This window comes from Schistocerca americana, chromosome X (assembly GCF_021461395.2).
Source record: "Schistocerca americana isolate TAMUIC-IGC-003095 chromosome X, iqSchAmer2.1, whole genome shotgun sequence".
NCBI lineage: Eukaryota > Metazoa > Arthropoda > Insecta > Orthoptera > Acrididae > Schistocerca > Schistocerca americana.
Window position 1 is genome coordinate 723,612,833 of NC_060130.1, and position 14,500 is coordinate 723,627,332.

At 38.4% G+C, this 14,500-nt stretch overlaps 1 protein-coding gene across 1 annotated transcript in view; it reads right to left on the reverse strand.

The window, feature by feature from the left end:
* Positions 1-3,309: 3,309 nt before the first annotated feature.
* Positions 3,310-14,500, reverse strand: part of LOC124556585 (dual specificity protein phosphatase Mpk3) — a 170,540-nt gene continuing 159,349 nt past the window's right edge. Inside the window, exons 4-5 of the mRNA XM_047130554.1 lie at positions 12,157-12,292; positions 3,310-3,892 (exon numbers count right to left, since the gene is read on the reverse strand). Coding sequence (XP_046986510.1) covers positions 3,486-3,892; positions 12,157-12,292 — 543 coding nt within the window. The 3' untranslated portion in view covers positions 3,310-3,485. The remainder of the gene's footprint in view (positions 3,893-12,156; positions 12,293-14,500) is intronic.

Below are 14,500 nucleotides of genomic sequence, written 5' to 3' on the forward strand. Positions count from 1 at the left end.
TGACGACATAGGGACTGGACAAAAAAAGTTCACAATTCACTGTTTTAGAAATACGCATCAGTGTTTTTCAGGAAATGGAACTGATTCTAACAACTGTTGAAGTCTTCGACCAAATTTGTGCAAAATGTGTGTAGACGGTAATAATATATGGTTCACAATTGTCTCTCATATGAGTTCTTATTTGGCTTTACTTGGACAGCTTATCCGTGATTCTTGTTTCCAGTTACTTGCCAAACAAAAGTAGCACAATAACCACAATGTCCACAAATTGCTCAAAACTAAATTTCACTGCACTTACTCTCCAGATACCTCAAAGTTTTAGTAAAAGAATCTTTTACAATACTGTATGCAGTGGAATTTTTGTATATCAATAAAACTACTAAATTTCATGTGATCCAGCACACAAAATACACTACCTCTACGTTCACCGATGCCAGCTGTAAAAGCAGGCAGTGGTAGAATCATGCATATACATTTCCCTTTATGATCAGACCATACATAAAACAATTATAGTTATGGAAGACAATTTTCAGCTTTTCAAGGAAGATTATACTTCAAAGTTCTGTTGATTTTGAAATCATCAGAGACCGAGCACACACTTTGATAAAACAAGGTGACGATGGATGGATTTGAACAGCAATCCTCCTGAGTGCAAGTCCAATGCCTTAAATGCTGCACCACCTCATTTGGTTTCTCCTTTGTAGCTCCCACATCACTAGTAATTATCACCTCATTTTGATGTAGCATGTATTTTGCTTTTTCAACAAAAACAAACATGGCAGCAGCACCCATACATTTATAAACAACAGTTTTGATACTTTGTGCTTTTATTTCTACCTGTTGTCCTCCAATGACGGTTGATATAGAAAATGTTCTCTGATGGTTGTTGAAATACAAAATGTGTCCTGATGATGGTTGAAATATGAACTTGTTGATTGTGTCATTAGATTGTTGTTTGTGTTTTACAAGACATCATGGCTGCATCATGTTGTTGAATGATGGTTTAATAAGGTGCATGAATGTGTTAGCAGGAGGAAGCTGTGAACCAGAGATCATCGAGTTTGTGTTGAACCAGGGGGAATGCCAGAAGAGATGGCTGGCTTCAGAAGACAAATGTAAATGGCTTCGCTTAGAGGTGGAAAAGTTGAATGCAATGAAGGAGAGCTTGGAGATGCATTTGATCATGACATGTCTAATTGTTGACATGGAAAAGAAAAAGCAATGCCAACTAGAAGAGCAGGACTCTTTGGAGAAGCAAGTTCTTTTGTGTGTCAACAATTCAGAATGTTATGACTAAATTCATCTCCCAACTCCCTTTCACTGCATGCAGCTGGGACAAATGGTTGGGGCATAGTAACTCATGTGGAAGGAATGTACTCCTTGCCATTGGCATCTTTTAAGAAGACTACTATACTAAAGGGTTGCCAGCACCCAATACATGTGGTGAAGGGACATTCCTCCCCAGGTGTTACCATAGCCCCATCATCCATCCTAGGTGCACCATTTGTGCCACAACCAACTCCACCAGCACAACAACCTCACTGACAGAGAAAACTCACAAAAAAATAAAATAAAATAAAATTATATATATATATATATCTCTGGCTTTCACTTGACACAAACTGTTGAAATGATGACCTCTTGGAATAATTAAATAAAGAATAATGATATCTTGTATTCCTATTAAATTAATTTTCTCTATCTGAAATCTCTGCATCACAATCATTTTATGTGCAATTACATCTATACAGTTAACTAATTTCAAACCATTCAAAAAATCTGAGATTAAGTAATACCTCAACAACTGTCTTCTGGAACGTGGATGAAAATTTTCAACTATCTTAAATGCTCTGCGTTTTAACTTGCTCCTGGTTATGCTATGTGAGGGAATATGTTTTTGACCATTTTGCTCTTCACTCTTGGGCCAAGAAGATTTTTACAGTATTACTGAAGTCTATTATATTGTTCCTTTGGCAGTAGCAATGACAGCAACATAACCACGAACAGTCTTCTCACATTCTAGGGAAGACGGTGCCAAAAACAAGTTGTCTCATGAAAATTTAATAATGAAAATCTTTTCTTATTCACAAACACTGAAGTGAGTGGATTACAACAACTACAAGTGGGGAAGCAATTAACTTTTGCAGTGGAACCAGTGGCATTTCGTACATGCTTTGTCATGGAGTCAAGTAAATGAAATTGAAAAGGAATCACCTGCTACAAGCAGTATGCCACTATGAAGGTATGACCTAACATCAGAATGTGCCTGGCGAAATTTCAGATTACAAACCCAAATTTTTGTAATCTGTGGCTTTCATTATTGCAGACACATTTATTAACAAATATCATGAGAAATGTCTGTCCTGTATGCCATCATGTCCAAACAGTCATTGCTATCTTTAACGTATGTACATATTTTCTTCTCATGTAATGTTAAATGTGTTTGCCTTACCACCAGGATTTGAAGAGATGGTTTTAGATAGCAAAATACTAACAAACATGTGATTGAAACTGAATCAATTACCCCTGGTAATTAGAACTGTCACTAATCCCAGGACACACTTCGTTCAAATAAGAATAAATTCTTTTATCAATATCTTTGAAATTGTGAAGATGGGATATTATCAAAAAAGCTGCCAGGAAGTCACAGTGCCTAGGAAGCATGAAAGGACAATAGTATCCTTTCTTGGGGGGGAAAAATATAAGTTGATCAATATAACAACAGCTATCATATACATTACCACAATAAAGTGAATAATAGTTATATGACACTTGTACTGTAGATCATTTCTTATAAAAATTAAAAACATGGTTATTACCGCTACTGTAATGGATAATACACGTCAAGTTTCTTTGATTATGAAATAGTTAAAATTAAATTTGCTACACAAACTCAGTAAGATAAACTTAAATGTAAACTGTACATATTTCTGCCTTTCTCAATAGATGCAAAGGCAGTCAAACAATACCTACAATAAATGAAGTAATGCACCAATATTTACTTTTCCTTCACACATAAATCTGCTTTGAGGTGCATCTGACAAATATCTTACTTTGATGAAAATATATCATAAGACATTTATATTCCAACTACTAGAATTTTAACAGTTAATTGATTTTAGTTATACGTGTAACTATCAGTGCTATAAATAAAAAAAGTGGTGTCACATACTTAAACAATAACAAGTGAAGGAAACTGTTGAGAATGGTTATCGTGAAAACACTGTTCTCTGTGAAAACAAGATTTTTGAAATAAGAATTTTACAAAAGCAGTGTTTCAACAATTTAGAATTATGAAATGCGAATGAATTTCTGATAATGTGCTCTTATAATTTTCCTTTAACATTGAATTCAACACTAAGAACATTTACAATTAAATGCTGAAAATTTTAACAATTGAAAGGTGTAACATTTCAAGGGGAGGACACATGACTGAACAGATTTTACTGCATTTAGAACTGCCATTGTGTCTTCCCCGGCCGGTCTCACTCACTGGGTGCAGACGTCCAACGATCAAACTCAATTCCAGAATCAGGACTTGTTCCAACATTGACAGGGCTCAGAAAGTGAGAGCCACCACCACATTTACATTGAACTCCTCCACAACTGTGACATCCAGACTGCCCTGTCTCTGTACTGGTAGAAGCAGCAGCTTGGGTCGGTTCTTCCACACAGACGGCTGGCCGAGAAAGTTCTTGTTCATAGTTGTGAAGCTGCTCCATAAAATGAAAGTTTGGTGCAATGTTTGACTTACGGCTCCGTACAAGGTTGAATGCATCATTCAGAGAAAGTGATAATTTGTTCATGAGGTAGGCAACTGTAATCGTGACAGAGCGAGAAACTCCTGCAACACAGTGTACTAAGACACCCTTCCCATTGTTCCTGGCTTCATCTGAAATTTAAAAAAACCAACAAGTTTAAATCAATAATAAATTGCACCACAAATAAGGTAAAAAAATAATTAACACAATTGTTAGGCATAACAGCTGTCACAACAGCATTATTCACTTTTACGGAATAATAAACTAAATATTTTTTGAAAGACTGTAAATTTGTTAAAAATACACTATTTCAGTTTCAACCTTTTTGTGATTTTCCAGTGGGTTGCAGGTGCTGCAAGCACAATGGTAGTCATCAGTAAAAGGAATAAAAATGAAATTAGCCTCTAGAGCCTGTGTCAGCCTTAGTCACTCACGGAGCATGCTGTTCATTACTGACATGTGCAATAAGCACGAGTTTTATTTCATGTGTTTTTATTTTTATCCTCTCCCTCACATAACATAACATGTGACTAAGGCTGTCACGAGCACTACAGGCTCATATTTTTATTTGTTTTATTGGTGACTACGGCAGTGGGAAAAAAATATTTCCTCATTTTCTAAATCTCTCTGATATGATCAAACACTGCCAAATACTGAAACTAAAATTCCAAGTCTAGTCAGAAAAAGATTGAGAATGTATTGTGTCATCTATGATGCACTGCACATCCAATGATGTCAAGTTTCAAACGTGAGTGCATGTGTGTTTCTTAGTGTTCAAGCATGCACTTTACTGCTAGACCACAAAGCTCAACATGTATGCAGATAGTTCATCTACAGGTTTTGATGAGTGAGGTAGAATATCATAGTATGTGACATACACACATCAAAAACAGTTTTGCATCACCTTGGTTCCAAGAGTTCTGGAACCTGTACAGAAAATTGGAACAGGGATCAACATAAACATCATTTCCGCCCTTTTTATTGCTCATGAAAACCACACATTGCATGTTGTACCACAATACAGCGAGACCTTCAGAGGTGGTTATTCACATTGCTGTACACACTGGTACCTCTAATACCCAGTAGCATGTCCTCTTGCACTGATGCATGCATGTATTCGTTGTGGCATACTATCCACAAGTTCGTCAAGGTAATGTTAGTCCGGATTGTCCCTATCCTCAACTGCAATTTGGCATACATCCATCAGAGTGATTGGTGGGTCATATCATCTATAAACAGCCCTTTTCAATCTATCCCAGGCATATTCGGTAGTGTTCAAGTCCGGAGAACATGCTGCCCACTCTAATTGAGAGATGTCGGTGTCTCTGAAGGAAGTCATTCACAAGATGTGCATGATGCGGGCACAAATTGTCATCCGTGAAGATAAATGCCTCACCAATATGCTGCCAATATGGTTGCACTATCGGTCAAAGGATGGCATTCATGTATCGTACAGCCATTACGGCGCCTTCCATGACCACCAGCAGCGTATGTCGGCCTCACATAATGCCACCCCAAAACAGCAGGGAACCTCCACCTTGCTGCACTCACTGGACAGTGTGTCTAAGGTGTTCAGCCTGACCAGGTTGCCTCTGAACACGTCTCCGAGGAGTGTCTGGTTGAAGGCGTATGTGACACTCATCAGTGAGGAGAACATGATGTCAATCCTGAGTGGTCCATTCAGCATATTGTTGGGCCCATCTGTACCATGCTGCATGGTGTCGTAGCTGCAAAAATGGACTTCGCCATGGAAGTTGGGAGTGAAGCTGTGTGATTCCTTTCTCTCTGTATCTCCTCCATGTCCCAACAACTTCGCTTTCGTTCACTCTGAGACACCTGGACACTTCCACTGTTGAGAGCCCTTCCTGGCACAAAGTAACAATGTGGACACGATTGAACTGCAGCATTCACTGTCTAGGCATGGTTGAACTAGAGACAACACAAGCCGTGCACCTCCTTCGTGGTGGGATGACTGGAACTGCTTGGCTGTCGAACCCCCTCTGTCTAATAGGCGCTGCTCATGTATGGTTGTTAACATCTTTAGGCGGGTTTAGTGACATCTCTGGACAGTCAAAAGGACTGTGTCTGTGATACAATATCCACATTCAACATCTATCTTCAGGAGTTCTAGGAACCGGGGTGATGCAAACCTTTTTTTGATGTGTGTATATGGCCATATCTTTTGATTACACTGACTTAAAAGTTTATATTATTTACACCACCAAAGGACCACAGACCTTAGTATTAGACATAAATTTCACAACTTGATGCCTCTACCTGTTCCTGTGAAAAAGTGTGGAGGGGGGTCTTAACTATGAGACAGACAGACAGACGGACAACAAAGTGATCCTATAAGGGTTCAGTTATTACCAACTGAGGTATGGAACACTAATACAACATTTTGCAGAAATACTTTAAAATCAACATCACTTCATTAAAATAAGAATGAAGTAGGGCTGGAGATGAGAGAATAAAATCCCTGAAATGTGCTATGGGACAAATAAATAATATGGTAGCTGTGTGTAGTGGATTTTACTTCTTGGGTCCCTTGTAAGACAGATGACCTACAATCCAATATTGATGTTAACAAATTGTCAGCTAGAAGCAGCTTCAATGCTATTTTATTAAAGTATGAAAATACTAAAATTTAAAATCAATTGGAACTTGATTGATGTTAACCAAGTTTCGCACAGAATCACGAGTTATTCAAATTTAGTAACTTGTGTCACTATTTAATGTGAAATGCATCACTACCACAGAAACTTCTTCCAAGAAGATTTAACCACACCACTGTTGAACCTCTCTATTAGAATCATGATAGACGGATTTCATTAGGATGTGTTTCAAGTTCATTAACCTGCAATGGTGCCATTAGATGCCAATGATCAGTTCCCACATGCCAACCTGATTCACTAGTATAACTTTATCTATCCCTGTGCAGTGCGCAAAGGATTACCATATTGTGTCAATGTCATGGAATTCCCTTCCTCTACAAGAAAAATGTCATGGTCACAAATAGGCTGCTGCTGTTGAGGCATGGCTCACGAAGAAAGTGGCTAGACTCAACATCAGGTGGTTCAGATATCTAACCTTAACACTTATACTGTCATTGGCTGTTCTAGTACGAATGGTATGATGATAGTCTTAACTCGTCACTCTAGACTATCGATCGATGTAGCAGCATACTGCCACCACATGCAAAGAGAACATCTACAGTGAGAAATTACTCCAGAATGATATCCCATTCGAGTAAAGTGATGCTACACGAACGTTAAGTAGTTTAATCTGTCTACATTTGTCTATATAGGATTCAGGTCACTAGGCCTTAGTTTTTTGAAAAATTGAGGTCAACAGTCATCACATTTGACTGCTTAACTATTTTCAACTGGAGAGTGGGCACAACCATTAGAGCAGTTACTTAACCAGAATGCCATGGGTTCAAATACTTGTTTTGTTCTTTTATTTATTAAGTGGATAATTACAAAAATATATACTGAAATTTAACTTTACTTTGTGTATTAATTGCATGATAATATAGGCAAGAGTAACAATTGGGAAGTACAGATTTTCTTAACATACATCGTTTCAGAATGTCACTCAGGCAATCTCTTATCATTAACTAATTACACACAAATTCATACTCATGAATATAATCCACATTTCCTTTCCAACAACTATCAGGCAACAGAAATGTGCATGTGGTAAATAGTCTTTTATTGAATATGTAGTACATTTGTTTCATCTGAATGTTTTCCCGACTTCTCACAATGCACAGTTAACACGAAATTCAGGAAGAGACTGCCTGAATCATAATATGACATGAAATTCATTACAGCATTTTTATTTATTTATTTATTTAACTAAGACCTAGAGACCAGAAACCTTTTACTGGAGTTACTTGTGAGTGATTCCCAACTAGCATGTTAAAGCACATTAAAATCAATGGGATGTTGAGTGCAGCCTCTCCTTGCCTAAATTTAATAAGAATCATCATCACAAGAAATCTATGGTGCTGTCTTCTGATCTTCTGACCAGTCTTCTGACATTTTCACCCTTATGATAGTGAGTTCTTATTTTTTAAGTTGTGCTATCCCATATGTGCCACCAGGTTTATCATACTTGCCACTACTTTGATTTATAGCCTAAAAACTGTCACTCGTGAGTTATTTTGATATATCCAATTCTGAGACACCACAAGGCAATACCTTCCGACCTTGAGCTTTATATGGAAGTCTGCCATGCCTTAGTGGTGTGTTTGGTGGCCCACGGTTTATTGGACTGTGTACTATAGTACTTTGCCACTTGTCTTCTCACTTCTCCAGGATGTGGCCTCTAATGTATGTCCTTAAGGCAGCATTTAGAATATCCAGTTTGAGTGTTTCCATTCCCATAGCTTCACTGGCTAGTTTGTCAGCCAACTCATTACCTGGAATGCCAATGTGACTCAGCGTCCGAAACAAAAAACAGTGGATATCCCCCTACTGCAGAGGGCATTCAGTTTGTCATGGACGGCAGAGACCAGAGGATATATTCTGTAACTATGTTCAAACAGGCCTAAAGGCCCAATGTTACCAACTGACCACCTTGTCATCCTCAGCCTATAGGCATCACTGGGTGTGGACAAGGAGGGGCACGAGGTCAGTACACCACTCTCCCAGTCGTCATTAGTTTTTGTGACCACAGCCACTACTTCTCAGTCAAGTAGCTCCTCAGTTGGTCTCACAAGGGCTGAGTGCAGCCTGCTTGCTAACGGCACTAGGCAGACACAGACAGTTACCGATCCAAGTGTTAGCCAAGCCCAACTGCACTTAACTTAGGTGATCTGTTGGCTGACGGAAACTGGAGTTACCATTGTAGCAAGGCTGTTTGCACATTTTGGATAACTCTTGCCTATTATCTGAGAAACACACAAGCACTCATTAAATGAACTGAAATTATGTTGAGGGAAAGTCGTTATGTTCTGTAGTGCTCTATGTATCCTATTAACTCTCCAACATGAATATCAGATTCTTTTGGTAGAGAACATTGTTCTCAATTATGATTGTGTAAGCATGCATAACTGGCTCATTCATTACCTTTGGAGACATCTGTGTAAAGGAGATTAATATGAGCATACTCTTGGATGAATAAAACACACAGCAATGAAAATTGGGAGTGTACTGCCTTTGATTTCACACCTTAGATCCATTCTTACTATAGATTGGGGAATATACCATGGAGGTGTTCATGATTGAGAGTATTGCATACAGGTAACTGGAGGAAGTTGAAGTTCACACTGAAGGTCTTCCAGTTGTACTGCTGCTGGTCCTCCTGTTGAAAGGCAATTCGTGAGTAACCCATCATTGGATTGTGAAATAAAATGGGATGACATGGGTGGTTTGACATTTTGTTAACCATGATTGTGTAGTTAAATAAATTTTGTTAGACTCATATGTTCGGCTGTGGTATTCCAGCTCCTTCAAGAAGGCTATTGACTTGGCTCATTTGGAAAGCTCCAAATGTCAAATGGACTCCACTATAGTGAACAGGGTCTAATATTTCTAGGATGGATGGTGCTGCTGACACGTACACAATGTCTCCATCATCCAGATAGGATGAAATGGGCACTTTATAAAATGTTAATAGTTCATTTCACAATCCAGTATCTGTTAGTGAGGAAATAGAAAACTAATTTTCTTCATGCAGTAAGTCTTGAGTTGTTGTATATGTGATAACCATGTAAGTTTATTATCAAAATGACGTCCTAGGAAATGGTACTAGTCCACTACTTCCAGTAACTGGGTTTCAAGGTATATTTCTGGAGGAGAATGGGCAGACCATATTCTACAAAAGTGCACAATGTGTGATTTAGTTGGTGAGAAAGAAATACATAGTTGGATTTTCTGTGCTCTTAATGGTTGCCTGTAGTTGGCTTTCTGCTATACAAAACAATACACAACCATAATATAAACAAAGATCCTAGATATATAATGCTGATGTGACTATGTCCCACTGCACCTACTGTGCCAGTTATTGCCACTGCAGTGTGTGTGGCACTTAAAAACTGATCCTTTAAAAAGAATATGAGATAAAAAAAACTGTATGAATGGTAGATTTCCTCAAAAACCCAGCTTGTGCAGAGTTGATAAAATGTGATGTCAACCTGTTACTTTAGCTTACAGATCCTCGTCTTGGGTGTAAGGTAAGTCCCTTTACCATATTCAAAGTTTTATGTGGAGTAATAAGCACTGGTATGTCACTCACTGCTTGAGATTCTGCAGCAGAGGGGAATTTGATCAATAGTGACCTATTTTGCATTCTTTCCAGAGCATCTACTAATTTTCCAAACTTTTGTATCATGAAAATTAATGGCTTCATCATTGGAGATGTATCTCTATTATAATATACACACACCAGGTATTGAATGAATTGTTTTGTTCCCAGTCTTCTGACTTATCCCCTTTCCCAAGGGGTAGCCAGGGTAGGAAAAGCAGTTGGATTACAATGGCCCACACTGAAATATTGACTCTTATCAGTTGAGACAGCCTGATGAGTATGACCATTATGCCGACTGAGTTTAATATGTTTCACTTGTAAAATGTCCGCCATGATGCCACTGACTCTTTTCAAGAGCTCCCTCCATGGGTGCCACCCAGCTGCAGTGAAAGTCACGTGGCACAATGCTCATTGCTGGGAGTCCTGATGCCCATGTTTTCACAAAGTTTTACAAAAATGGCACACAATGACCTCACCATGTCGGATTGGCTATGGCATTGGCTTTCAAGTGCATAAGTGGGTCCACATAGTTATTGCATGTGGGGATCTTTAATGCAATAAGCAGTTGGCAGTATTTATGGTATTCTTCCCCAGTCTGTCCAAACAACAGAAAAAAAATTTTGAAAATATAGGTCAAACCCATAAGAGGATGAAAAACTGCTTCAGCTAAAAAACTGATTTAAAGTAAATGGATAAATTTGTTAAATAGCAGAACCCACAGTTGTAGCTGAGCCAACATCAGAGACTGTCACCATGGGAAGGAAAGTAAGAGAATGGTGGATAGTCAGGGACAGGGGATTGCAGCACAAGAAGGGAAATTTATGTAGGGCATCTATAGCTAATAACAGATTATTTTATGTGCAGGAAAGCTTTTGGGTGTTCTTGGAATAGGTCTAGAATGCTGACTTATTCTTGTAATTTGCGCAATATTTCAAATAATAATTCCTGTTCTGTATATTCTCATTACATCTCCCATAAATTGTATGTCATATGTAACGTCACACACTTCTGTTCCCATCTGTGGCTGTGATTTGCTGCCACCAAATTCTGCACTGTCAAGGGCACGTAAGTCTCAGCAAATTGTTCTGTTAGTAAATATTTAGTGTGGACAGCACATCTCATAGTATGAATACATCTTCCCCATAAGTCTGTTTACTACTTTCATACTATTTCACATTTTGATTGCTTCAACCTGTCGTGCTCTTGTATCTGAACTCCATAGCTTACGTTCATAACTCAAGTCTCTGACCTCCAACACCAAAGTAACAATTGAAAAATAGGGTTAAATGTAATGCTCATCACTTCTGACAAATGTTTCATGGTGTCTTCTCAAATCAAATATTTGCATTTTCATTAGAATCTATAAGCATTTCAAGAGTAATTTTATTCCAACATCGTGTCTAGAGCACTGTCTTATAAAATTATGTAGGAAATTTAAGATGCTTTCTTTTCAGTTGAAAAAGCAAATGAGAAGGTTTTTGTAACATTTCTGTGAAAGTTTAATATTGAAAGTAATTTCAAGTAAGTGAGTAAGTAGGTAGGTAGACCATAGGTGCAAAGACAAGGGTTCAATCCTCAGTTGGTCCTATGATTTTTTCTTTCACTTATTGCTTCAGTCTGGGAATGATTTGTGTATAACAAATCTGAAATATTTCATTACAAAAATTTAATTGATTAATGCTGTATTTCAATACAACAATGTTAAGTTCTGAGTGGAATACAAACAACAGAAGGAGTCTAATTTACATGCTCAGAAGCTGACTAGCACATAACAAGATGGATGCTGACCTTACGGACCAAGTCCTCCATCAGAGTTATCAAAACAAATCTAGCAAATCAAGGGGGCTGGTGGGGGGGGGGGGGGGGGGGGAGAGAGAGAGAGAGAGAGAGAGAGAGAGAGAGAGAGAGAGAGAGAGAGAGAGAGAGAGAGAGAGACAGACACTCACTGAAAACTTGAAGAGGATTCTGTCCATAAGCTCTGTATCAATTTCAAATTCCTATGTGACTGTTGAGTCCTCAATGCTTTAATGATAATGGTGACTCATTACTTTTACTGCTTCCATTAGCAGGACATACTTCATATATACTTGAATGCTAAATTAATTATTTACTGTGAGGAAACCAGTCTCCTAATACTTACCAATGAATTCTATTGCTTTTGGGAAAAAGCTAGCTAAGTTCTGGCTCCAGTGATCTGCTATTGGAATCTGCATATACTTAATTGATCCTGAGTCCTCAAATACATTTGGTAAATCAGGCGTTACATTCAAAATGTACTGAAACAAAAACATAATTCAGTCAATCAAATGAAACTACTTTTTACATAAAAAATCATTGAGTAATAACTAGATGTAGAGCTATTCCCAGAAAGAACTCCTGTTATTTCATCAATTACCTTTCATGTGTAGTCAAGTACCCTCACACAGTTATGCTACTATACTCATAACTGTTGGTATCACTAACACGACATGATAGTGCAGGACAGCAAATGGTGCATGGACAAATGTTTTACCCTACTACATCTGTTTATGACAAATTCTTCTCCCATTTATACTGAAAAATACATTGTACAATGTGCTCACCCAATGTAGGTCAATTCCAAGCAATACTACCATGGAAAGCAAGCTAGTCTGTTGAAGTTGAGCTGACAAATCATGAGGGAACTATACTGAATTCTACAATTTGTGACAATTTGACATTATGATGAAGGTTATTACCAAGCACTGGGAATACCAGATCGAAACCATGGATGATAATGGGCACCATAACTGTTTCCATGAGCCACAAAAATGTAACACTGGACTTACAAGTTACAAGAAAGAGTCACTGAGGTTCAAAATTCTGGCATATCTCTCAATTAAAATGTAACCAAAAAAGAAAAGAAAGAGTGAAATGGAAGAAAATTTTAAGGTTTTATTTCCCGTATACACTAAAACAAGAATAACTACGGAGGCTGGATACAATATTATGAGCATGCCCATACTATGGCATACAACTACCTGTGCTACCCAATGAAACCTCTGAATTCTCTTTAGGATAAATTTGTATAAACATTCAGCGATGATCAATGGAGTTTTGTACAACTGACCACCTTGAGACATGAAGGAGGGTTAATTAACTCAATGATTTTTCCAATTAAGACCCAAACAACTATATTCATCATCATCATCATCATCATCATCATCATCATCAAAGTTACAGTACCCTGAAACTTCCTGGCAGATTAAAACTGTGTGCCCGACCGAGACTCGAACTCGGGACCTTTGCCTTTCGCGGGCAAGTGCTCTACCCTCTGAGCTACCGAAGCACGATTCACACCCAACGAGATACTGGCAGGAGTAAAGCTGTGAGTACCAGGCGTGAGTCGTGCTTCGGTAGCTCAGATGGTAGAGCACTTGCCCGTGAAAGGCAAAGGTCCTGAGTTCGAGTCTTGGTCAGGTACACAGTTTTAATCTGCCAGGAAGTTTCATATCAGTGCACACTCCGCTGCAGAGTGAAAATCTCATTCTGGTTAAAATACCCTGTTGAAAAAAATGTCTGCACACTGAATGAATATAGTAACTTAACATGGTTTTGTAGATGCTACCAGATAACTTTCCTTTCAGTGTGACATGACAGACCAAAAAGTAATTATATGTGTGTCCACAGTCTTCATAATTCTTCACAATTAGATGTAAACTGTCTGGACTATGTGCTTTGCCTAATGTTGTCCACACATACATCTTGAACAAGAGGGAATAACATTTAGACAGAATCATCAGGTGAAAATGTGTGTTTATTTCAAATGGTTGGCAGACTAGATCATGGGCTCTGTAGACTGATAAACTCTCTTCTTGGCATTGATCTGATTCACAATGTGCTTGACAATAGCTGTTCTACAATGAAGGTTTTGTTCCTGCAGCTGTCGTCACACTGTTCTTGTTAATGCTGTGTTCTCTAGATGCTTGTCAAGTTCACCGATCTATTTTGTGGCAGTGGTAAGCTTATTAAAGTTATCTTCTTTAATGCATTCCAATTTACATCAATAAGTTACATATTCGTTGTGACAATGGAAGTACTGTAACTGAAGGTTGGCACTATGCTGTTAGCGTAAAGTTTTTGCCTAATATGTGTGTGGACAGATGATTATGATGATGATGATGATGACGATGATGGTAATATTTGGTTGTGGGGAGCTCAACTGCATGGTTATCAGTGCCCATAAAAACTCCGAATCTTTACAGAGTCCAGTCTCATGATTTTCCGGAATAATGATGAAAAATGAGGGCAACATAAACATCCAGTCCCCCGATGGAGAAAATCTCTGATCTGGCTAGGAATCAAACACGAGACCCCATAATCCAGAGGCAGCAATGCTAGCCACTAGACCATGAGCTGCAGATGAGTGTGGATAGTGTGTGTGCTCTCTCTTCCAGATGGTGTGTATGTTCAGCGGACAAGGTAGTGGCTTCTGGACAATCAAGCGGGGCAGGCACCAGCTGATG